The sequence below is a fragment of the Zingiber officinale genome, chromosome 8A (genome assembly GCF_018446385.1).
Source record: "Zingiber officinale cultivar Zhangliang chromosome 8A, Zo_v1.1, whole genome shotgun sequence".
In the NCBI taxonomy this organism is placed as follows: Eukaryota; Viridiplantae; Streptophyta; class Magnoliopsida; order Zingiberales; family Zingiberaceae; genus Zingiber; species Zingiber officinale.
This window is the reverse complement of record NC_056000.1, coordinates 3,454,836-3,477,853: the sequence shown is the minus strand read 5'-3', so window position 1 is coordinate 3,477,853 and position 23,018 is coordinate 3,454,836. Positions and strand designations below refer to the sequence as shown.

General features: G+C 39.5%; 7 protein-coding genes across 10 annotated transcripts; 4 read left to right on the top strand and 3 right to left on the bottom strand.

The window, feature by feature from the left end:
- Window positions 1-645: 645 nt before the first annotated feature.
- On the bottom strand, window positions 646-2,558 carry LOC122009673 (protein NETWORKED 2A-like). The gene is made up of 2 exons (XM_042565926.1): window positions 2,462-2,558; window positions 646-2,387 (listed from the first exon to the last, which is right to left on the bottom strand). The coding sequence occupies exons 1-2, from the start codon at window positions 2,556-2,558 to the stop codon at window positions 646-648; spliced, it is 1,839 nt and encodes a 612-aa protein (XP_042421860.1).
- On the top strand, window positions 783-6,941 carry LOC122011965 (probable GTP-binding protein OBGM, mitochondrial). Of its 3 annotated transcripts, none has more exons than XM_042568408.1 (7): window positions 2,991-3,296; window positions 3,380-3,535; window positions 4,362-4,509; window positions 4,750-4,858; window positions 4,982-5,064; window positions 5,251-5,313; window positions 5,408-6,941. In XM_042568408.1, exons 3-7 carry the CDS (start codon window positions 4,369-4,371, stop codon window positions 6,572-6,574), a joined length of 1,563 nt encoding a protein of 520 aa, XP_042424342.1. In that variant the 5' UTR covers window positions 2,991-3,296; window positions 3,380-3,535; window positions 4,362-4,368; the 3' UTR covers window positions 6,575-6,941. The 3 variants fall into 3 exon arrangements, with proteins under 3 accessions (XP_042424343.1, XP_042424342.1, XP_042424341.1); XM_042568407.1 differs by having other exon boundaries at window positions 2,992-3,296; window positions 3,380-3,480; XM_042568409.1 differs by lacking the exons at window positions 2,991-3,296; window positions 3,380-3,535 and adding an exon at window positions 783-912.
- An 883-nt stretch (window positions 6,942-7,824) lies between these two features.
- Window positions 7,825-11,384, bottom strand: LOC122011964 (scarecrow-like protein 9). Of its 2 annotated transcripts, none has more exons than XM_042568406.1 (2): window positions 11,233-11,384; window positions 7,825-10,607 (listed from the first exon to the last, which is right to left on the bottom strand). In XM_042568406.1, exon 2 carries the CDS (start codon window positions 10,549-10,551, stop codon window positions 8,242-8,244), a length of 2,310 nt encoding a protein of 769 aa, XP_042424340.1. In that variant the 5' UTR covers window positions 10,552-10,607; window positions 11,233-11,384; the 3' UTR covers window positions 7,825-8,241. The 2 variants fall into 2 exon arrangements, with proteins under 2 accessions (XP_042424340.1, XP_042424339.1); XM_042568405.1 differs by lacking the exon at window positions 11,233-11,384 and adding an exon at window positions 11,078-11,226.
- A 647-nt stretch (window positions 11,385-12,031) lies between these two features.
- LOC122012514 (pentatricopeptide repeat-containing protein At2g27800, mitochondrial-like) lies at window positions 12,032-13,492 on the bottom strand. The gene has a single exon (XM_042569081.1). The coding sequence runs from the start codon at window positions 13,365-13,367 to the stop codon at window positions 12,135-12,137; it is 1,233 nt and encodes a 410-aa protein (XP_042425015.1). The 5' UTR covers window positions 13,368-13,492; the 3' UTR covers window positions 12,032-12,134.
- A 1,822-nt stretch (window positions 13,493-15,314) lies between these two features.
- Window positions 15,315-20,099, top strand: LOC122011962 (mitogen-activated protein kinase kinase 1-like). Its single transcript, XM_042568403.1, has 10 exons — window positions 15,315-15,611; window positions 16,059-16,146; window positions 16,325-16,453; window positions 16,796-17,020; window positions 17,091-17,273; window positions 17,376-17,596; window positions 17,977-18,022; window positions 18,099-18,291; window positions 18,594-19,570; window positions 19,646-20,099. The coding sequence occupies exons 1-8, from the start codon at window positions 15,538-15,540 to the stop codon at window positions 18,189-18,191; spliced, it is 1,059 nt and encodes a 352-aa protein (XP_042424337.1). The 5' UTR covers window positions 15,315-15,537; the 3' UTR covers window positions 18,192-18,291; window positions 18,594-19,570; window positions 19,646-20,099.
- On the top strand, window positions 19,371-19,829 carry LOC122009672. The gene is made up of 2 exons (XM_042565925.1): window positions 19,371-19,570; window positions 19,646-19,829. The coding sequence occupies exons 1-2, from the start codon at window positions 19,371-19,373 to the stop codon at window positions 19,827-19,829; spliced, it is 384 nt and encodes a 127-aa protein (XP_042421859.1).
- A 439-nt stretch (window positions 20,100-20,538) lies between the features above and the next one.
- LOC122011961 (E3 ubiquitin-protein ligase SINAT5-like) lies at window positions 20,539-22,827 on the top strand. Its single transcript, XM_042568402.1, has 3 exons — window positions 20,539-20,863; window positions 21,754-22,140; window positions 22,413-22,827. The coding sequence occupies exons 1-3, from the start codon at window positions 20,672-20,674 to the stop codon at window positions 22,746-22,748; spliced, it is 915 nt and encodes a 304-aa protein (XP_042424336.1). The 5' UTR covers window positions 20,539-20,671; the 3' UTR covers window positions 22,749-22,827.
- The last annotated feature ends 191 nt before the right edge of the window (window positions 22,828-23,018 follow it).

Genomic DNA, 23,018 nt, shown 5'->3' with positions numbered 1-23,018 from the left:
AGATTTGATGACTTATTGGCATTTTGAAAATGAATCCCCTTAATAAATTTTAAAAAAAAAGATGCATGCTTGACTTTTGCCTCAATAATTAAACCGAGACACTTTAATTAGTTTAGTGGCTCGCTTTAAAGTTGCGGACAAATTAGTGAGGAATATGCAATTCTACTAATTAGTTAGCCAAGCTGAACTTCAATTTGTTTATTGTATTCGAAGTTCCATGCGATGAAAAATTGTGCATATTTTTTCCTTGATAATGCAATTTTCATGTTCTGAAGTCAACTTCGTATTTGTCCTGTGCTTACAGTTTACATGGTAGTGTCTCTCTTACACTGTTTAGTTTGGCCCCGAATTGACAACTGATAACCATTAGCAACTGATACATTGACTATGACTTTAGTATGACTACTCCTGTTTGAGCAACTAGTTCTGAAACCATATCTACTTGGAATTCCTACCTTTGCCACCGCGGATAAACGATGATATAGCAAGGGATAGAGCCGATATAGAAGAATAATTATTGTTGTTGTTGCCACGGCGGAGAGAAAAGTCACATCTCGGAAGGTGTCATGGATCTCCTAAGACATCACTAAGAGGAACTGAAATCCAAGCACAGGGTAGCATTTGTTCGTCTAGGAAATGCAGATCTTAGATCACTCTCTTGCTTCTTGAATGCGCAGGGCTTATGCACGAGAACAGTGAAGGCTTCTTGGGCTTTGGACCAAACAAGAAGGTCCGGAGTGGGATGATCTTGGAGGATGGATGCTCGAGGTGGTCGTCGTTAATTTTGGACAAAGTGGTAGCAATCTCCTCCTGCAATCCGCTCACACAGTCTAGACCAGCTTGCAACTCTTTTGCCACCTTCTTGTTCTGTTGCTGCATGCTGAGTACCTCTCCCTGGAGCTTGGCTGCCTGGTAAGGGGTTAGATTCACGCATTCAATCTCGCTTTCCTTCGAGGCCCCTTCTATCTGGCCTTGCATGCTGCAAAGAGATGAAATTCTGCAGTTGAGTTCTTCATTTAGCTGCACATTTTTTTCCCACCACATCTGTAGCTTGTGGTTGAACTTTCTCAGCCTTTCTGCCACAAACGAAGTTTTAGGACTGCCCTTATGGTTTCTGATCTCATCCCACTTCTCCATGTCAGCTTTTAGTTTTTTGTGCTTAGCTTGGAATTCTTGAATCTCACGGTACGACGAACAAAAGCGCAACCAGAAATCCATGTTCTCTTGTAGCAACACATCAATTTGTTCACGGCATTTTCCTTCGACTGACGAAGAATTTTGGCTTTCAAGGACATAGTATAATTTGATGTCCTCTGCGTAAGGGCTCCCAGTTTCTGAATCATGAAGTTTTTGGTCGTGAGCAACTTTATTGCTAGTTTTTCCCATCTCTTTGATCACGTTTCCACCTAAACGTTCCTTCAAGGTATTTAATATCTCTTTGAGAAGTCTGATTTGCTCCTCTTTCATTGCATTGGAATCTTTCAGCTCTTTGACTTGTTCCATCGTTTCCAAATGATATTCTCTATTTTTCTTCTCAATTTCCGAAAGCATTTCCCTGGTGTCTTCATAGTTTTGAAGAATGGACGTGTACTTGGACAATGTGACCATTTGTTCATCCTCTGATCCATTTTGTAGCGACTCTGGGAGATCTGTGTCATCATCTACCTCTACAAGTTCTGCTAGAACATCATCGACACCAGAGTCACTATCTTCTTGCAACAATTCTGTCTGCGTACCTTCAATTTGTTGAAATTCTTCTTGATGTTTAGGTGTCTGCCAACTCTCAGAAACATTGTCAAGGCTACAGCAAGATTCTGTTAACTGTGCTGGAGAAGTGCCTTCTTCATCATCATTGAGGCAATATTCAAGTTGATGAATGCTTTTCAACCTATCTTTTGCTTGCTTTAGTTTCTCAGTTAAGCTATTTTTGGGCTCACCAGCCTGGTCTTCTTCCAAGCTTTCTATCTGCTCCTGAAGCTCATCTGCCTCTGAACTTAATCTGTTTATCTGCACAGTCTGTGATGCAATTTTGAGTTCTAAACAAATGGCCTTGTCTACAAGTTCATCAATCTTCTCTGCCAGTTCCAACCGTTCGTCACCATCTTCCATTGACATATTCGGCTTCGGGTAGCCACAATCACCTTCATCATCTTCTATTGCAAGCTCAACCTGCTCCGGAGAAACAGTAGCTATGGTCCGGTTGGCCTTGTGCAACTGCCCAGATGTCCTATCAAACTTATCAGCCAACGCCTTGTAAGATTTGTGCATCTCCTCTACGATGCTCGAAAGCTCAGGCCTTCTCTGGAAATACAACTCTGCCCTCTTTGCAAAGGAATCTGCATCCTGCTCTATTAGTTTCATCATGGCCTGAACCTTCCCCTCCATCACTGCAAACCGAATAAGAAGATTAAGAGCACGCCATGTTACAATGCAGATGAAAAGAATGTTTACTGAGACAAACCGCGGAGGTCGTTGTCGAGCCATTTGGATTGCTTGTCTCTTATATGGCTGGCCAGCCACAAAGAGTAGGCCTTGTCGCGTGCTTCCATTTGCTCCATCTTCTCTGTGCAATCTTCTCGCTTCCTCGACCTCCCTCGTTGGTGATACAACTGAACAGCTCATCGGAGTGAAGGAGGAAGTGGGGATAAAAAGAACAACCGAACGAATTGCTTGTTCGAAGCTCGTAGAGTGGCTGGAAAATAGGCAAAAATATGCGGCGGCAGCGCTTTAGTAGGAGATGTGGAGTCGGAGACGTTTTACCTTAATCTTGTTCGTTCCTACGGAACAGATTGGAAAGCTTTACTAAACAGCACGGACTATTTTAAAACGAAGGGATATATATTCTTTGTCTGATTATGCTTTAAAAGTAAAATAATAATAATAATAATAATAATAATAATAAATTATCTATTATATTTCTCGCTATATATATAATTATTATCGATTATATTTGTGAACCAAACCCAGAAGTCAGGCGCGAACCAAAGCGAAGGCTCGAGCCGAGCTTGATCCGGATTAAATGAACCAGATCGTCACTCCATTTCTCGCTCCGCCTTGCGGGTCGAACCGCCTCCACCCTCTTTGCTCTCGCGATCTCGCACGGGAGTCTGCAGCCGTCGCACTCTGACGCCGTCCGCTCTGGCCGAGTGCCCTTCCCCTTTCTCTCTCGCATCACAGTTCTTCCGGCGATAAGGCCTCTCTTCAGCAGAGAGTGCACCGTCACAGAGAACTTTCTTGCTGCTCTACTCTGTTAACAGCTATATCGTCCCGGAAGTAAAACTTGTGTGCCTACTCGTGTAAGAGCTTGTTCCTTGCGCTAGTTCTGAACTCTTCCATGCATTATTGTTGTCACTTGTTGTTTCTGGCTATATCTTTTCAGAAGCCTTGAGGCAATAAGGATTATATGCGGCAGCAAGAAATTGTCCTTCCCCCCTTTGATTGCCTAATTTTTGTTATTTGGGTGAATCGCATCGTGATCAGGTAGTTTTTTCCCCCCTCTCTCGCTCTGTTGAATCGGGAAGACTTGTAATGAAAGGTAATCGTGTTCTGATAATTAACTTTGTCAAAAACCTTGATGTTATCTTAATTCATATTGTCGAAAACCTAGAGGATAGAGCTAATTTGATGTTTGACTCAGATGCAACTATAGGTATTAAGTTAGTAGTAAGTTTTATGATGAATGTTTCACTTTCCATATTATATCATGTCTAATTTTTCTTTGATATGTGAATTCTGCTTTCTGACCATCTATTACAACCTATTTCTATAAAGAAGAAAAAGAATACAAAAGGACTAAATATTTGTTGTTGGATTAAGGATGAATTGACTGTGTGGCTCAATTCATGGATGCATACCAGCCAATATGAGGGATATACCCGCATTGGGTTGTATAAGCATCACGAATAAAAGGCTCATGCATGTATATCTGAAAAATTAGATGGTCCATGTGTGCCTGTCTTTGGACAAACTTGTACATAACATTTGTACTTCCTAGTGTGGCATGCGTGCTCATTCGTTGTTTTTATTCATGATAAATTCTGTGTTTATACTTCACTATCTCGTTATGATGGGACATTGTTGGTTGAATCAGACAAATGAATTATGAAGCATCCTTCAATTGGCAGTTCATGATCATGTAATGTTGTCACATATTTTTTTTTTTCAGGAATTGCAGTTCACAAATCATACAGCTAAATTCATTTCATTTCATTTGGTGGTTATTTTTATTGACATTTCTATGCTTTACAGATACACTATGTATGGTGTGCATGCTTGGAGAATTAGAAAATTCAGTAGAAGTCTTCTAATTTTTTCCATAGAGTTTAGCAAAAGTATTTTATACTTTTGTTGTACAACAACAGGTAAAGGATGTGGTGGTGCCGATATCATCAACAAATTCTAGGCCATGCTAGAGTACTTTTGACATCACATTGTAGGCCGCAATGTCATCCCTTCTCTTTTCGTTACTCTGGCATTCCCAAAAAAAGAGGAAAGCTGGCTCCTTTGCAGGTATCCACAACATAATTCACCATCTGCGGCATCATCTTGGACAGTTACTAATGTTTTTCTACTTGATTCTCCTTTTCTATTTTACCCTCTCATGTTTTTAGTTTCAAACAGATAGACCTAGAACCCTTTTATCTACTTTTGAGATGTCAACTGGTCTCCTATTTTTTCTTGGTTTTGCTCATATCTGTAGATTTTCAAATTGTCTTGAAGATACTCTCACTTTCTTGTTTGAATTTTTAGGAAAGGAAAATGGTGGATAGGATCAGATTGTGGGCCAAAGGAGGTGAAGGTGGGAATGGGTGTTGTAGCTATAGACGTAGCAGAGCTGCCCGTTATGGTCAACCTGATGGTGAGAATATGTGATTATTCTAGTTTAGCTTGCCAACCTCTTAACACATCATAGAATATCTGTTTATGGGGTATTGGGGTTACTAGTCTACTAACGGAATAATACCTCTACCAATAATTGTAGGTGGAAATGGTGGCAGAGGTGGTGATGTCATTCTTGAATGCTCTCCGTCAGTTTGGGACTTCAGTAATTTGCAACATCACTTGGTATGTTTCGAAACTGATAGTTTTGTTGATTCATAAACTGGTAACTTTCTCTACATAATAGCAGCAGTGTGGTCATTTAATAATGTACACAGGCAAAATTAGTTTTTTTTCTAATTGAAGCATGCTCATTATTGTGGCCTTAAATACTACTAGTAGTGGTTTGAGTGTTATTGGACTGTTTTCCAGAATGCACAAAGAGGAGGGCATGGCACTTCAAAGAATAAATTAGGAAGCCGTGGGCTTGACAAGGTTACAACTTTTACAAAGTTGGAGTTTCTTCGTCAACCTGTTATTTGCATACTATTGTCATGGTACGTGAACGACTATTTTTTTTTTCTTTCAGGTTGCTCAAGTACCAGTTGGCACTGTAATACACCTTGTTAGTGGTGAGACTCCTGTTGCAGAAGATTCTTCTAACCCATCATTGGACCCCTGGGATATACCAGTTGATGTTAACCAAGCCAATTCTAATCACCAAAAAAATGAGAAAGTTGATCTATCTCATTCGGCTGGAGTGGAAGCTTTTCATGGTTCAACTTTGAACTCTGAAGATGATGTTAATAAATCAGTTCATGTTAACAAAGAAAGGTTGGATTTGTCTCCAGACAAGGAATCTAAATATGACAAGCATGATGGTGCAAATGAAATCTGCAAAATCAGCATGGAGGAAGATGAGGAAGACGATGAGTTGATGGATGAGGAAGATGAGGTGGTGGCGGAATATTCAGTTGCTGAATTAACTCAACCAGGGCAACGATTAATAGTTGCACTAGGTGGAGAGGGTGGTCTTGGTAATGTTGCTTTAATGAAAGATAGCAAGTCTTTCAGAAATACAAGTGATCAAAATGGTGTTTTGAATCAAGGAACCATGGATCAGACATTGCCTACTACTGGCAGACCTGGCTCTGAAAGTCTTATCATATTGGAACTAAAGAGTATTGCCGATGTGGGTCTTATTGGTATGCCTAATGCTGGTAAAAGCACGTTGTTAGGAGCTCTTTCAATGGCTAAGCCTGCAGTGGGCGATTATGCATTTACCACTCTTAGGCCCAACATAGGAAATCTAAATTTTGAGAGTTACTTCTCTGTTAAGGTTGCTGACATCCCTGGTATTATTAAAGGAGCTCATGCAAACCGTGGGCTTGGCCATGCTTTTTTGAGGCACATAGAGCGCACAAAAGTTCTGGTATATGTTGTTGATTTAGCAGCGGCATTGGATGGCAGGAAGGGCATTCCTCCATGGGAACAACTAAGAGATCTAGTTTTGGAGCTTGAATATTACCAGGAAAATTTGTCAAGTAGACCTTCCTTAGTAGTTGCTAACAAAATTGATGAAGTGGACGCTGAAAATGTCTTGAAAGAACTACAGAGAAGGGTCCAAGGTGTCCCCATATTTCCAGTATGTGCTGTCTTGCAAGAGGGAGTACCTGAACTTAAATATGGTATTAGGAGGCTTATAGATGGTTATGAGTTGCACAGACTCACTCTAGAGAACATATTGGTTGACTAGCCTAACTTATACACTGGCTTGCTGCAGTTCTCATGGTCAACCTTACATAAGAAGGTGCAAAGTTAGGTTTGAGGTATAAGCACTTAACACCCTCCAAAATGCTTACGCATTTGCTAGCCACGTATTTGTTTCTGTTTTGGCATATTAATTGCTATGGTAGAGACAGATTTTAGCTGAAGATGGCTTGTCTGCAGCAGGCTTCATGTACTAGAATGGCGCTAATTTGTTTAGGCATTCATGAATAATTGCCAGTCATCAACTAGGTGATACTTTGTTATCTGTATCAAAAACAGAGAAAGCATAAACATTTTGGCCCTTTTAATCTCATGTTTATGTTATTAACGAGAATAGTTTACTTTTCACTGTTTATCCTTATGATTTGAAGAGGAGTTTTGGTGTAATAATAAAATTATTATCATATGATCTTGAAGTTATAAGTGTGAGTTACAGAAATAGTCGATTGCAAAATTGAGTACAATAGATCGTTTTCCAAGACCCTGCATAGTCTGCCCCGGAAACAATCTCTTCATTATTGTCTAAGACAATTGGCGAAATGCAAATAAAGTTTGTGAACGTGTATTCACAGCCTCGAAATCAGAGGTTGAAAAGTGGTACTTTCCTGTAACATATTACACCTACAATGTTACAAATTAATTTAAATATAGTCAAATTAAATTTGACCTTACATCTTCGAAAACGATTTGGATTCATAACCAACAAAATTCCATGGAGGTAGGGCAAATGATGAATTTTTTTTTTATTTTTTGTTTGGGGGAACAAAATCCATATAACAAACGTGAATTTTGAAATTAGTAGTCTTGTAACAAAACTAAAATATCTTCCCATTAATCTTAATTTAGAATAAATTTTCTTCATTAAACAAATGAAATTTAGCATGTGAATTTCATCAGTGAAGCATTAAATCTACGTCACCCTTCGGTGGTGCTGTGCCAGCAAAACTATAGCTACATATCATGTAGAGAGAGACAATATTTGTAAAAGAAAAGTTCAACACTTCATAGCAGCTGCCCAAATAAAAAACTCGTGTACTAAAAAAGTTACATGTCTTATGCAAAAACAAGTTATCTCAACAAGAATCTTACTTGCCAAATGTCCTTCGGAATTTCCGGATTCAGGTGATCCCTCATCTTTCTCCCTGGTTGTAAGGGCATTCAACCTTGTAGAATAAGTTGGGACATATTCTCATAGTGTTTATAGTACTACCAAACCTTAAGATACCAGACACCAAATTAGTACAGCAAAAAGGATATCGTGCTAACCAAAAGTCTGAACGACTGTAATAAAATACACGTGTATTACACGTCCTAACTAGGAATAACACATCATCTAGTAGGATAACTAAGTAGCAAAAAGGATATCATCTTGCTAACCAAAAGTCTGAACGACTGTAATACAATACACGTGTATTACACGTCCTAACTAGGAATAACACATCATCTAGTAGGATAACTAAGTACAGGAGACTAGAACTATGGAATGCAACATGAACTCTTTGCTACATTAGTAAACTTTGCTTGTGAAATTTAGCCCCCGTCAGTTGCATCCGCATCAAGTAGCTTTCAACCACATCCAGGCAAGCAACATATGAAGAATATTATTAGTGGCAGGTAGCATTCAATGGAAGATATCAAGGTCCTGAAACAAAATTAGGAAGTGGATTTGGATTTCCATAATGAGAGGGCATGAGTGATGCGCCCTTTCCATCCTTGCAGTAGCCATTGTCGATCTACATCCATTAGAAAATCCTTATGGTAGTCCTCCAATTTTTCCTTTGCAGTTCCTAATATGTCAGGAGATAGAGGAAGTTGCCTGAGTCCTGCACGGACATTTCTTACCTGCCACTGCTTGTAGGTCTCTGGCCTTTCCACCCTTTCTGCACCCTCGCAAGCAATGATATTTAAAATACCTTTGCCAAAGATATTCTTCTCTATCAGCAGCCTGGCTTCATCTTCCCGTGGCACATTGGTTTCGATCGCGTCAAACAATGAAGAGTAATGGAATAAAACTTCCCGAAATCGTGTGACAAAAAAAGGAGAGTTATAAGACCCATTCCCAATTGCCAAGATAAATATAGATGGATCAAGATCTCTTATGGTCTTCAGTACCATATCTCTTGGGCTCTCCTCTTGCACTGTTTCATCCATCAGGTTATTAAACTGATACAGACTGTTGACGACAAGCACCTCGTCTTTATCAATGTTGAGATCCTCAATTCGGATGGTTTCCCACTTGGTTGCAATTGCTTGAAACTCAAAAGGAATGCCAAATCTACGAGCATAATCAGCTAAGCGACGCCCAGTTTCATCAACCCGCTCAGTTGGTCGAAAACCAGGCATCGGTTTGTCGATGCCAGTCAAGCGGAGCCGAGGAGGACCACCTGGTCGATCAGCAAGACGGGTCATGAAACATGGCCATTGGAAGCCATGGTAGATGCCAAAATCTATTATATGCAATCTGGTAGCATCCTTTGCCACATTCAATATTGTTCTATTGGATAAGAAATAAGAGAGCTTCTTGAATGGGGTTGCAGACATATAACACCTGTGAGCTTTCAACATATCAACAGTAGAGATACCTTTTGCTACAATGGAATGATAAACCTGACTTCCTGTGCCGGCCATTCTTGCCTCCAGGCCATCAGCAAAGCAAGCTGCCAACCTCTGGTTTGCATCTCCGAAAGGAGATGAGTACTGTCTGATCTGCTTCAGTAGATCATTTGCGCTTCGATGATCACCTATTGCCACAGATTGTGCACAATGGATGAGGAGTGTCCTATAATCAACCACCTCCTTCTTAGGTTGCTTCTTCCCCCGGCTTTTACCACCACTTGATGTTTTAGCTAGACTACTATTAGAACTTTTGCCTGTTTCATCATTCTCCAATTCAGCTTGCTTTTGATCATTCTTTGTTCCACACTTGTTTCCGCAATTGTAGAGCAGGACCTCGTCAAAAAGTTCCGAACTGGCCGTTTCCTCGGCGGAGAAAGCTAGTTGTTTATGGCTTCTCCCTTCCTGCAGATCCAAATCATCATCATGCTGTGTCTTTCGCCCCCTTGACCCATGAACTGGCTCCACCTTTTCTCCATTTTCTAACTTGATCCCAACCAATTCTTTCTCTGTTGGCTCTTGAGGAAAGTGAAACCCACTGGCTTCTAAATCAATCACTAATTTTTCATCATTGGGAAGAAATTTACTCCCTTCTTCAAAGCCCTTCTGAAAAAGCCAAGCCGGTGCACTCTGACTGAGGAGATCATTCACAGAGAAGATTGAGTCATCCAGCACTCCATTGATTGCAGAGGAAAATGAAGACTGCAAAGTGTTAGCAATGGAAATAGGATCAGTTTGAAGCTGGTGATACTCCAGTGGATTGTAAGGCCAGTTATTACTGCCCTCATCACTTAAATTCAAAAGTTGGTTATTGACGCTATCATCTAGGCTATCTGTACCAGGTCCTGAGTTCTCCTCTGGTAAACGAGGGAAGCTCTCACCAAGTATCTCATAGAAGGGCTTCTCTGTAGCTAAAAGAGCTGGATCTTCTGGATACTCATCAAACTTGCCATCCATGTTTTCATCCATTAGCATCTGATTAATATAGCTGAATACCATATCTGGAGAGAATTCGGGAACTTCCGTCTCACTGCTTACAGTCAACGATGATGATTGATCTGCACTGGGCACGGGACTAAATGTGGATGAACTTGACGATCCATTCTGAAGACTTGTGAAGCTATTCTCATCCAATGTTTGAGTTTCCCTCAATTCAATATTACCTGGAACATTCTGGTCTAAAAAGGCTTGGTAATGAAGATATCCATCTTGGATATTATGGATATTTGTAAGAGATGAATTAACAAAATCATCAGAAGAAAAAAGTGAGGCAAGCTCCAGATTTCCTGAATTAAGATCTTCGATGTTGCTTGGGTGACTGAAGAACTCATCGTGCCGAAATTGATTCATCTTGCTTCTAGATTTTCAGAATCTTGAGTCTCTCATCTGTGGGCTTCCATCGACTCCTACACAAAACAATTGATCAAACAACTTCGGATACTTCTTTTCACTATTACCCATCCTGGTAATCAATCAAACATCATATTGACAAAAATTAAAAAAAAAATCTCCGAACATGATTAAGACCATAGGAGAGAATATCTAAGAGTAGAAAGGGGGGGAAAGGTAACAAATTGCAGTTTGTCGAACAAGGGGAAGGAAAACACCATCAAAGAGAACAAATGACTTCAGATGTTGCCCTAAAGATCTGTCTTTCTGTCTTTTTGTTTTTCAAGGAGGGAAAGGGGAAAAAAAACACAGATACATGCTTGAATTTCATAAAGAAGAAACATTTGAGGGATCTAAAATCACAACACAGAAATATAGAAACAACAAAGTCACAACAAATACCAACTCAAAGAGGGAGTATGGTACGAGGAACACAAATCGGCTACAAAAAACAAAAGAATAAAAGGTAAATTAAGCGAATACAAACCTTCAACCGATCCAAAGAATAAACCCACAAGTAAGGGTCAAAGGGAAAGGCGGAGTATGAACTCAAGAAGCCGATAGCTCCCTTTCTTTATAATCCTTTTTTTTTTTTACAAAAATGATGTGAGGATTTTTAAAAGGAAGAAGCAGAAGTCGCACCATCGCTGTCACCGGGAAACTTCGAGGACGTGATCCTCATCGGCTACCGCGAATGGGCATCGCACAGAGCGGCGGGCTTGGCTTGTTGTCCAAGCACTCATCTAATCCCATGCGCCTCAGTCTCAGCGATCAGTGACTAGTCAATTCCGTGCTGATGCCGACACCATTAGAAGATCACCGCCGTAGCTGGGTGTGGCGATGGAGCATCGAGACGATCTGATGGCGGCTAAGGACTGACTTTGCGGTTGACCGTTCGATTGGATATAACAATATCGAAATTTCATGTATCAAAAATTTTGATTCCGTATTAAAATTTTAATATATCAAAACTCTGATATTTTAATTTTAATTTTTTTATTTTTAATATGGTGTAAATTTTATATTATTTACACTTTAAATTCAAAATTTTTTGATATATATAGTAAAATTTTCTAAATTTTTAGCGAGATACAAACAAAGTTGACACAATCTTTTTAATATAAATAATTGTTTCAATATGCAAGCCATCATTAGTAAATATATAAATCAAACCAATCATTAAAGAGTTAAATAATTATTTTCTTAAATAAATATTTAGATTAATTGAGTTACCTTTGATAAACATATTTCCTTTTTAATTTTTTTTTTTAAAGTATGCTTTATGTCCAACCATGGATCATCCCAAAAAATACCCCACGGATCCGAATTAATATGTGACTAATATTATCATAATGAGGTCGTAGGTCGATCCTCAGTCGGATACAACCGACGGCGAGAGTTTCGCCTTTTTACCATGGATCATCCCAAAAATGCTCGGCTCTTAGAAACAATTTTAGGGAGTATTTTATTTAAATAATCCATATAAATTTGATTTTTGGGAAGGCAATTTAATCTAAAAAGAACTCTAATCTGTTCTAACGAATTCACCTATCGAAACTCGGAATCGCAAAATCTTTTGCAGCTCCTTCATCAGTCTTTCCCGTCCTTCGGTCACTAAATTTCAATTCATTCTCAATGTCCGAATTCATGAATTCTTCTTCGATCCATAGCAGAAGGTCGCCGTGCATCCGCGCATCCACCAACTTCTCTGCTTCCATCTCTTTCAGCAGCGTCACTGCATCCGCGACCGTCCACCGCCGGCACATCTCCTCCAGCAACGTCCGGCAAGTGATCAGGTCAGGCGTCCTCCTTGCCAGTGCAGCTTCCCACATCAGCTCCACCGCGCTACGCACCTCGCCGGCCATCGCCGTGGCGCAGATGATCGAGTTGCACGCTCGTGCACTCGGTCCCATCCCTTTCCCCCGCATTTCGTCATACAGCTCTCGGGCGTTCCGCGTCCTGCCCTGCGCGCATAGCCCGTGCACCAGCAGGCTGTAGGTGTGCTCGTCGGGTTCGCAACCGTACACCGGGCCCATCTGGTGGAACACCCGGAGCGCGTCGTTGAGATGCAGCGACTGGGCGTAGCCCTTGACCATGGCGTTGAGGGCTAGGCGGTCCGGGTTGATGCCGGAGTCCACCATATGGCGGAAGAGCATGCGGACGGTGCCCATGTGGATGTGGTGGATGTAGGAATTCGCACCGTCGCGGCCGAGGAAGGCGGTGAAGAGGAGGTTGTAGGTGGCACTCGTGGGGCGAGAGGAGGGATCCGCGGCGGCACCCATGACCGTGTAGACGTGGACGGCCTTGGAGAGCATGCGGCCCTCGGCATAGAAGTAGAGGAGGGTGTTAAGGTGTGGTTCGGTTGGGGGAAGGGAAGGAAGGGCGAGAGCGAGGGAGGCGACGGCGTCCATATCAGAGAAGAGGCGAGCGACTCCGAGGCGCTTGATGGCGACCAGGAACGGCGCGTGATCTCCGGCGAGGCGGCGGCGGTGGCTTTCGAGTGCCCAGGAGAAGAGATGGGGACAGAGGCGAGGGTCGGGGAGGCGGCAGAGGGCGTCGGCGAGATCGGACGCGCTGAAACGAGGAGGGAGCTGGGAGACGACGAGGTCGAGCTGGGTCCGATCCAACGGAGGCGGTTTTGGCCGTTTCCCACGGCGTCTTCGCCTATCGCCAGCTGAGGCGAAGGCGCGCTGGAATTGTACAGGCGGTGAATCGGCCAGAGCTACTGAAGAGGAGCATAAAGGATTAGGGCGACGGAGTAGAAGAAGCCGAAGCATCGTCGCTGAGACGGCGAAGAGAGGCGACGCCACCGAAACGGACGGCGTTCGACAAGCACGCGCGCTAGGGTTACGATGAAAGGGACGGCGAGAACAAGGCAGAATGGGCACATTAGTGGGCTTTATAATATGGGCCAGGCCCATATTGGATCTATTAATGTATTTTTCCCGTGAGTTTGCCTCTTAGAATATTAATAATTTTAAGTAAAATGCAAATTGATAAATTATTGACTGTTTTTTCGTAAAAGAAAAAAAATCCTAGAAAACAAACATGACACAAGGAACACTACAGCGGTAGTGCTGAGCATTCGATCAAATTCGATTCGAATCGAATAGATCAAAAAAAAAAAAAAAAAAAATTGAATAAATTGATTTTTTTTTCAACTAATTGAACCGATTGAATTCTTTAAAAAATCAAATCGAACTGGTAAAAGATCAGTTAATTCAGATTTTGACTGGATTAATTGAATTAATCGAATTTTAAAACTTTGTTTGATTTTAATTAAAAAAAAAAGAGATTTTTATTTTATTTATTATATTTTAAAATAAAAAAATTAATAAATATTTTTATTCGATTTAATCGGTTTATTCGGTTTAACCGAATTACAAAACTTTAAATCGAAATCGAACCGAATTCATCGAAAACCAAACCGAATTTAAAAAAAAAACGAAAATCGAATTAACCGAACCGAATTCCTAAATTCGATCAGTTCGGTTCGGTTAATTCGATTTTACCGAATTTTTGCTCACTCTTAAAGAGCGATATTATTATTATTATTATTTAATATTCAAATTCTCACCTAATAGTTAATATTGTATTGGAGGAAAATATTTTAGAGTGCATTATAATTAGATTTTGAAAGATGGATCCGTGATCAATCTACTGAAACTCATGCCTAGAGACTTGTACAACATAGTTGTTAGAGTTGTTTGTTGAGCAAGAAGCATGATGCGGTTGTACATGACATAATTTTTGTAAATTGATGGTGGCTAGAATACTTACACATGATGTATGTAACACGTCATTTCATGTTACTAAATTTTATGATATGGATGCCAACCACTTGCCATGACTTTTCTCATGATGCCTACATTTTGTGACTTATTACATTGCATCACATATAATATGTGGCCCCCTTTGAAGAACTATGTCTTTTGTCAAGTGCTCCATTCATGATGTTAGTGATTTACCTAGCTTAATACCTATAGCATTAAATATTTTGATGCCTCTAACAAAACAAATATTGATACTGTGCAACCCCAGTCAGTTATTTATTCATTTTAATGACAAATGATTTTAGTAAAAAAAATAAAATTATATGTTTTTATTTGACTTTTAATTTTTAACTTTTGTAAATCAAACAAATCTACCTACTTCCTTCCATTTTTAAAAATTATATTCTTAATGTTTTTTCCATCCTTTCACACGTGCATCTTAGTCTACTCGTAGTCATTGATACAATTTACTAACAGTTCAATCTTATCAACGATATCATAATCTAATAAATTCGTGAAAGATCTAATTAGTTTCTACATTTCTCATCATCTCTTCACATTTTAATATTCTTTTCGGTATTGTAATGGTTAGACATTCTAAATGATTAATTATCTAAAATTTGAATCTTATTTGTAGTATACTATACTGTAGAAATTTTCCTCCAATGAAACGATAAATGTAAAAATACCGACTTTCACAAGTACTTCTTAATTTGAAAATTTTGTATAGGAGTTTTGAACTCTGAATAAAAAAAATAACGAATACATTATTCATTTGAGAAGACAATTATTTTTTTTAAAAAAAAAATTAATATTAAAGTCGTTTTAATTAAAGTTAAAGTAATTTAAATTAGATTTGACGTGTTTTTTTTTTCCTTTTAAAGTAATTACTTTAAAGTAATTTAAAGTATATTTTAGATATATTCACTCACCATTAGCGGCAGCGTCTTTCATTTTGAATTCATGAATTATTTCAACGGGTGGGTCGCTTCTCGCAGTGGCCGGTGTCTTTTGGTTCTCCGAATTCCTCCTCGCTCTCTCTATAAAAGAGTCATTTTCGCAGGTTAATCCATTTCAAGTATTCGGATTTCTTCTTTGATCACTCGCATCTCCGCCCCGGTCCTCTTGATTCAAGAATCCATAGCGGCTCGGGGATCGGGAACCCTAGATCATCATGAGAGGCGCGAAGCAATTGAAGCAGCTCAAGCTCGACGTGACCGCCCAGGAAGCCCCTGTCGACAAGTTCCTGTAATGTCTTGGTTTCTCCAGTTGCTTCTTAGTTTTACGATATCTTGATTCTATTTAAGTGTTTATTGCTGTAATTTGCGCCACTTGGTGCTATAAGCTTTTTCAGTTTGTTTGGTACGGTGGTACCAATTCGCGTTGGCACAGAGTTCTTAAGAATCGCGAGTCCAATTCTTGTGTTTGGAGTTCACTGAAAATTGATGATTGGAATTCTATTTCTTGTTTTGATTGGTATAAGATTATAAAATCCTTCATTCTAATGTTTTTCAGAGAAATCTCAGACGCATCAATTTTGACCAGATTTTTAAGTATTTTGGAGTCCCAAATTTATGGAATTATAGAGTTCTATTTCATATTTCTATTTCCTAAAAAGACCTTCAAACAAATTGTTAGTGTTTTCTTTCAGAATTTGGGCGAAATTTGAATAATTCAATGGTTTGCGAGTTGTAGGACTGCGAGTGGAACATTCACAGACGGTGACCTGCGGTTGAATCAGAGAGGGTTACGATTGATCTCTGAGGAAACTCAATCTAGTCAGGTAAAGTTAATTTTTTATGCATGAGCTTAGGCTCTCTTAAAGAGACTATCTTATTATAATTCATCTTTACATGATATTTATGGTAGTCGTCAATTTCATTCTTATCTTCCATCTTAAAAATTGCATAACTTCTCAAGTTTGCCCTTTAAATTTGGCACTTTGGTATAACAACATGCAGTCACCAGACACTGAAGATGTAGAGTCGTTGAGGGAAGATCTTGAGGTCATTAAAGTCATAGGGAGGGGAAGTGGTGGTACCGTTCAGCTGGTACGACACAAGGGGCAAGGAACATTTTATGCTCTAAAGGTGCCTTTTTATCACTATTTATGATTCAAATACCATGTTAATTCATCCTTAACCCTAATAACTACACCCTTAACTGCTGTTTACATAGTTGTGAACCTTACTAAATTAGGGCTTTGAATAAAGACCTTCAGCATGTGCATTGATACTTATGAGGTAAAGACCATCATACACATTCATTACTTGTGAGCCAGATTAAAAAAATGCAGCAATTTTTGGTCTGTCAGGTCAATTCAAGAATTGTATCACTGATATGCAATGTATTCACAAATGTTCTTCATAAAAAACCTTATTTTTGTTAACCAATATTTAGAAAATCTGAGAGGTAGAAACTGTTATGTGCAGGGTATTCGGATGTGCATCCAGGAGACAGTTCGTAAACAAATCGTGCAAGAACTTAAAATAAATAAAGCCTCCCAGTGCCCTCACATTGTTGTTTGTTACCATTCTTTCTACCACAATGGTGTTATTTCTCTTGTACTTGAGTACATGGATCGTGGATCACTTGCAGATGTACTTAAGCAAGTTCAAACAATTCTAGAACCATATCTAGCAGTCATCTGTAAGCAGGCAAGAATATTTACTATTTGTTGAATTGTTAGAAACAATGTGCTGAGCCTTAGATTTATATGTGTGTTAGGTTCTGAAGGGTTTAGTATATCTGCATCATGAAAGACATGTCATTCATAGGGATATAAAGCCATCAAATTTGTTAGTGAACCATAAAGGTGAGGTAAAGATTACAGATTTTGGAGTAAGTGCAGTCCTGGCAAATTCCATGGGTCAGCGAAATACATTTGTTGGCACCTATAACTATATGGCGGTAAGTTGAACTACCATCCTCACATAACTCATTGCACAGCATTATTCATATAGTTATAAAAACATTTCTACCTAATAACAAATTGTTTGGTTCTGTCCTTAGCCTGAGCGGATTAGTGGAAGCTCATATGACTGTAAAAGTGACATTTGGAGTTTGGGCTTGGTAATACTTGAGTGTGCAATTGGTCATTTTCCGTACACTTCAACAGAACAAGATGGCTCTTTGAGCTTTTATGAACTTCTAGAGGCTATTGTGGATCACCCTCCACCTTCTGCTGCTGCTGATCAATTCTCGCCCGAGTTCTGCTCATTCATATCAGCTTGGTATGCTGGAAACTCCCATATGATTTTAAGTATCCTGATTGCCATTTGTTAGCGAAGGATTCATATAGCCGATCTCACCTAGTGGGATAAGACTTGCTATCTGTTGATATTGCCTGTGCTATAATATTGTTAATTGCAACCATATTTTACTCTTTTGATATAGATAAATTCGCTAATGACATCTATTGTATAAGATTTAGAATAATATTTTATAATATTAGATCATGAAGCGGTGAATATGCAAAATAATATGTTTGTAAGGAACTATCTGCAGTTTTCCAAATTGACTCTTTGATTGTTTTAGAACTCTTCCGTATCAAATAGGATTTTTTGTTCTTTGTACCTGCTTTGAAGACACTGTTTTCTCAAACTATTTACAGCATACAGAAAGATCCTAAGGAACGATTATCATCCTCGGAGCTACTGGTTAGTGTTTTTAACCTTCCTTTTTTGTATCCTAATCTTTGATACATTAATAGATTTTTCCAACCGGGTTTTCCAGTGCCATCCGTTCATTCAGAAATTTGAGGACAAGGACATCGATCTGGCAATCCTGGTTGCCAGCTTAAACCCTCCTGTAAATTTAGATCTGTGATTATATGCCATTGGTCTGTGTGTCCGTAGCTATGCCCTTGAGGGAGAATATTCATCTCCAACCCTTAAAATTGAGCACTCTACTGAGCCAGCAACCGAAGGTGAAATATCGACAATTCTGTCTTTCTTTATACTGAAAGAAATACTAGATTTGTTATCTGTACATTTTAGATGTTATGCATCTGGTTCAGTGAAAATATGATGCAAGATCATGGCATGATTGATCCTTGATTAAAGAAGCATGAGTCGTTGATATAATCAAACATGAGTTTAAACAATAAAAAAAAATGGGAACACCTGAATTACGCGTGCCTTTATCAATGGTTTTACCTGTTGCTCTGGTACACTACATGTAGTGCGATACGTTGTGTAGATGGTAAATTCTCTAGTTTCGTATTTATAGGAATTGGCAGCAAGAGGCACGAGCAGAAAAAGAGTGGTCTGTAACTGTAAGCTAAAGCAGACAAGGGAATTTGTCTGTCTCCACTGCTCGACATGGTCGTCTATCGAATCTAATCTAATATATGAGGAATGAATTCTACTTGAGGTACAAGGGTTTTAAAGAGCAAGTTGACTGACAAGTGTAGTGGTCCAATAAATCAAACGAATTCAGAATCGAACTAGCTGGACCGACCTAACCTGGGTTCATAGGTTAACTAGTAGAGCTGCCTTGGACAGATGGCCTCAACTCCTCACATCAAAGTATGGCTGTGAATTGGCCTGAAAGCAAAGCCTGATAAGAACCAAAGATATGGATGAATCCTACTCAAAGAACTTATCCATTACAAGGCCAAGCATTTAATAAGAGACATGCATGTGGACGAAAGAATCCATGAAACATGGAGAGAAGACAATGGCAAAAGGTGCACCTCACCTTAACCCTTCAGAACCAACATGGGGCCAGCACTGATCTTCACTTCTCTCTTTACATCAAAGGTCTTGTTCCCTAGGCCTTAAAATAAAACACCTGAGATTCCATTTCCATCCACATGATTAAACTAATTGCAAACCCATAAAAATATGTTCCCTAGAGGCATCGCAACTCAACTGTAGTGTGAGCTATATATATTGAGGCAAACCGACGCTGGGAGTTAAAGTACTGCCATCCTTGGGAGATATAGATAAGCTAGAAAGAGAGCTCGTTCCTTCTCAAAAGCAAGAACTATTTCTGAGTCTAGATATGGGTGGAGTTGATAAAGATGATGAACAGCTCTTTGATTCTGACTCTTTCTTATGCAACTCTGACGATGATGATAATTCTGAAGAGGATTCAACTTCATCATCTCCAGATGCTACCTCTCCCACTTCCCTGACAGCAAACATGAATCCAAATGGAGCCCTGTTTGAGTTATCTGCACTCATGGAGCATTTGCCTGTCAAGTGAGTCTTTAAAAAATTCTCTGTAACTTACTGTAATTTTTTTTTTGCATAGTAAAACTGAAATGGTTGTTGCAGGAGAGGATTGTCCAAACACTACCAAGGGAAATCACAATCCCACACATCACTCTCTGCTGTTAGCAGCATAGAGGACCTGCCCAAGAAAGAGAATCCTTATAAGCGAAAGATGATAAAGGCAAGCAAGAGCCATGCCGGCGGACTGGATGGGAGCAAGAGGTCTGCTAATACACCAAGATCTTGATTCTTGTAGCAAGGCCAAACCAAAAAGTCACCCAGGGTAGCTTCTTGTGCTTCTTTGATATCGAAGAGCAGCAGCAGCAAACTACCTCACGTTCCTGTACAGAGCAATCCATGTTCTCATTGATCATCTATCAAGCACAAGTTCCCTTCAGATGTAGTGTTGTGTTCAGATAAGAAAATGAGAATTATGCTTTGTAAACTTTTCAACATGTCAAAAGTTGGATATGTATTCTTAACGTAATCCTGCCTCAGAATATTTAAGATTTGACTACTTCTTCTTGATCCAAAGCAATGTCTCTACCATCATTAGCAACGTTGCTATAGTTGTTCTAGTAAGCTACTCTTTTCTTAGATCATGTGACTTGAAAGGATTCTTTAAAAGTAAACAATTATCAAGTTTTAATAAAGGGGAAATTTATAGGTTCATTACCAAATTTTGTAATACATAATATTTTTTTTAAAAAAAATAATAAATACCAATAAAGAAAATAAATAATATGATGACGAGCTGCTGGGATTTTAATTTATTTTTTTCCTTTTTTTTTCTTTCTTTATTTTATAGATTCAGTACTAAATTTTGTAATACATAATATTTTTTTAAAAAATAATAAATACCAATAAAGAAAACAAATAATATGATGAGGATCTGCTGGGATTTTAATTTATTTTTTTTCCTTTTTTGTTTTCTTTCTTTCTTTATTTACTTACTTAATCGCCCTGTGGCGTTGATCTTGAGTCGTCTCCTCTCGAAAACCCTCTATTTTTTTCCCCTTTTGGTTCGTTCTCGATCGGCAAATCTAGGCTCGAGGGACTGATTCGATCTCACTTTCTTGCTTCCCGTCAATGGAGTCAGATAGCGTCGATTGCGTTTCTCTAGCGGACGGGCTGGATGAGGAGGAGGAGGTCGCCCAGCACGTCTCGTCCAAGCCGCATACCGGAGTCTCCGCCGTCGCTGGGGTCGCTCCGGAGACCAGCGTCCACGAGCTGCTCGAATGTCCTGTCTGCGCCAATTCTATGTATCCCCCGATCCATCAGGTTGGTTTTGTTGATTGAGATAAGGTGATTTCGAGATTTGCTGAGGGGTTGATGAGTTGAAGTTCTGTTCTTTCTGGTATATGGATGGGGGCGGCGATGTTGGCAAGTGTGATTATTTCTTTTCGCCTGCTTGTCGTGGTTTCGTTTTCTTTTGGCTACTGTTTGTGTTAGTCAGGCACCTGTTTGTAAAAAAAAAAAAAGAAGAAGAAAGATTCGGAAGGCTTGAGTTAGAAATTCTAAGATCATACTGCAATTCGTTGCAATGTGAAAGCATGCGTCTACTTGGTTGAATCGCTGAAATTGGGAATTTTATCTTTTTCCATCTTTCTCGTTGCGGCATTCTTGGTATTTATTTTATCAACTTCGTTTCATCGAATTCTAACAGTCTGTGTGCGTGGTTTTTCTGTGGATCCAGTAATTTCTGTAGCCTTTATTCGGACATTGATGGCAATATAGATCCTGGATAGTACTTTGAATTGAATTGATATAGATTATTTATCTGAACTGTGGTGGGTGTCTACTTCTTTTTATGCTATCTGATTCCTTTGTTTGGTAGCTTCAAGTCTGCTCACTCTTTTAGCTAGTCAAGAAGGGATCAACGCCAGCATGCTAAGAAAAGAGAAAAGAGAAAAAAGATATTGCTGTTTGGTATCTTATTTCTTTGTTGCCTTGTTCAGATGATAGACTGCTGCACTCTTAATCCTATTTAGTAGAATGCTCCCAGTTATGTAGTTGGCTTTCCACACTGCCTAGTCGATAAGAGAACTTCATTAGTAATCTAAGAGAAGTTACATTTAGTGGGGGAAATTTTGCAAAGAACTAGTATCCTGTCTCTAGTTTTTTGGATTGCTCTTGCTATACTAACATCATCCTTCCTAATATTTTTGCAGTGTCGTAATGGGCATACACTGTGCTCTACTTGTAAATCGAGGGTGCATAACCGTTGCCCTACATGTAGACAAGAGCTTGGGGATATAAGGTGTCTAGCGCTGGAAAAAGTGGCTGAATCGCTTCAGCTTCCTTGCAAGTACAACAGCTTGGGATGTTCTGAAATCATTCCTTATTACAGCAAGATCAAGCATGAAGCACAGTGCAACTTCAGACCTTACGGCTGCCCGTATGCAGGATCAGAATGCTCAATTGTTGGGGATATTCCTTCCTTGGTTGCACATTTGAGAGATGACCATAAAGTAGACATGCACACTGGATGTACCTTCAATCATCGTTATGTGAAGTCTAATCCACGCGAGGTTGAAAATGCAACATGGATGCTAACTGTAAGTATGCACAGGTCCCTTATGTTAAACACAAGCATCTTTAGTTATCATGCTTGCTTGCAATTTGTTATTACTTTGTGCTTCATCTTGATTACTAAACACCAGAATCACTAGTTATCATGCTCGCTTGCAATCTGTTATTACTTTGTACTTCATCTTGATTGGTAAACACCAGAATCACTAGCTATTGTAGGAAGCATTCCTACAATTGTATCATCATATTAAATTTAAGATATGAAATAAATTTCTCACTAGTATCTTTTGCTATTTAGGTTTTTTACTGTTTCGGTGAATATTTCTGCTTGCACTTTGAGGCCTTTCAATTAGGAATGGCTCCTGTATACATGGCCTTTCTCCGGTTCATGGGCGATGAGAATGACGCAAGAAACTTCAGTTACAGTCTTGAGGTTGGGGGCAATGGCAGGAAACTAATATGGGAAGGCACTCCACGCAGCATTCGTGATGGTCACCGGAAAGTCCGCGACAGTCATGATGGCCTTATAATACAAAGAAACATGGCACTCTTCTTCTCTGGCGGTGACCGGAAAGAACTGAAGCTGCGAGTCACTGGACGGATATGGAAGGAGCAACCAAACACAGATTCTTGAAATTGTACTCCCATTCTCAGAAGTTAAATGTGCTACGATTTATCTTATTCGACTACGTTGCTGCTTTATCCATGTTTCATTGACATGTTTCCAGAGGTAATTGTGAATAGAAGAACGTGTGTCAGCTAACCAGTGTGTTCTGCCACCACGGTGGCCTGGGAGAATATGCACGCTTTTAAACATTTCCCTTTTTTAAGTTAGAATTTTCTGAAAAGATATTTCTTCGCGGAGGCTGCTGTCGACCTCCCTCTATTAATCACTAGATACTCT

Bases quoted from the DNA above. Each gene is read 5' to 3' on its own strand.
- LOC122009673 (XM_042565926.1), bottom strand. From the start codon at position 2,558: ATGGAGCAAATGGAAGCACGCGACAAGGCCTACTCTTTGTGGCTGGCC. The intron at 2,388-2,461 runs GTTTGTCTCAGT...TTCGGTTTGCAG, and splicing joins GCTCGACAACGACCTCCGCG to TGATGGAGGGGAAGGTTCAG.
- LOC122011965 (XM_042568409.1), top strand. From the start codon at position 4,369: ATGTGGTGGTGCCGATATCATCAACAAATTCTAGGCCATGCTAGAGTA. The intron at 5,065-5,250 runs GTATGTTTCGAA...ACTGTTTTCCAG, and splicing joins GTAATTTGCAACATCACTTG to AATGCACAAAGAGGAGGGCA. The intron at 5,314-5,407 runs GTTACAACTTTT...TTTTTCTTTCAG, and splicing joins GAAGCCGTGGGCTTGACAAG to GTTGCTCAAGTACCAGTTGG.
- LOC122011964 (XM_042568406.1), bottom strand. From the start codon at position 10,551: ATGAATCAATTTCGGCACGATGAGTTCTTCAGTCACCCAAGCAACATC.
- LOC122012514 (XM_042569081.1), bottom strand. From the start codon at position 13,367: ATGCTTCGGCTTCTTCTACTCCGTCGCCCTAATCCTTTATGCTCCTCT.
- LOC122011962 (XM_042568403.1), top strand. From the start codon at position 15,538: ATGAGAGGCGCGAAGCAATTGAAGCAGCTCAAGCTCGACGTGACCGCC. The intron at 15,612-16,058 runs GTAATGTCTTGG...TGCGAGTTGTAG, and splicing joins GCCCCTGTCGACAAGTTCCT to GACTGCGAGTGGAACATTCA. The intron at 16,147-16,324 runs GTAAAGTTAATT...AACAACATGCAG, and splicing joins AGGAAACTCAATCTAGTCAG to TCACCAGACACTGAAGATGT.
- LOC122009672 (XM_042565925.1), top strand. From the start codon at position 19,371: ATGGGTGGAGTTGATAAAGATGATGAACAGCTCTTTGATTCTGACTCT. The intron at 19,571-19,645 runs GTGAGTCTTTAA...TGGTTGTTGCAG, and splicing joins ATGGAGCATTTGCCTGTCAA to GAGAGGATTGTCCAAACACT.
- LOC122011961 (XM_042568402.1), top strand. From the start codon at position 20,672: ATGGAGTCAGATAGCGTCGATTGCGTTTCTCTAGCGGACGGGCTGGAT. The intron at 20,864-21,753 runs GTTGGTTTTGTT...ATATTTTTGCAG, and splicing joins TGTATCCCCCGATCCATCAG to TGTCGTAATGGGCATACACT. The intron at 22,141-22,412 runs GTAAGTATGCAC...TTTGCTATTTAG, and splicing joins ATGCAACATGGATGCTAACT to GTTTTTTACTGTTTCGGTGA.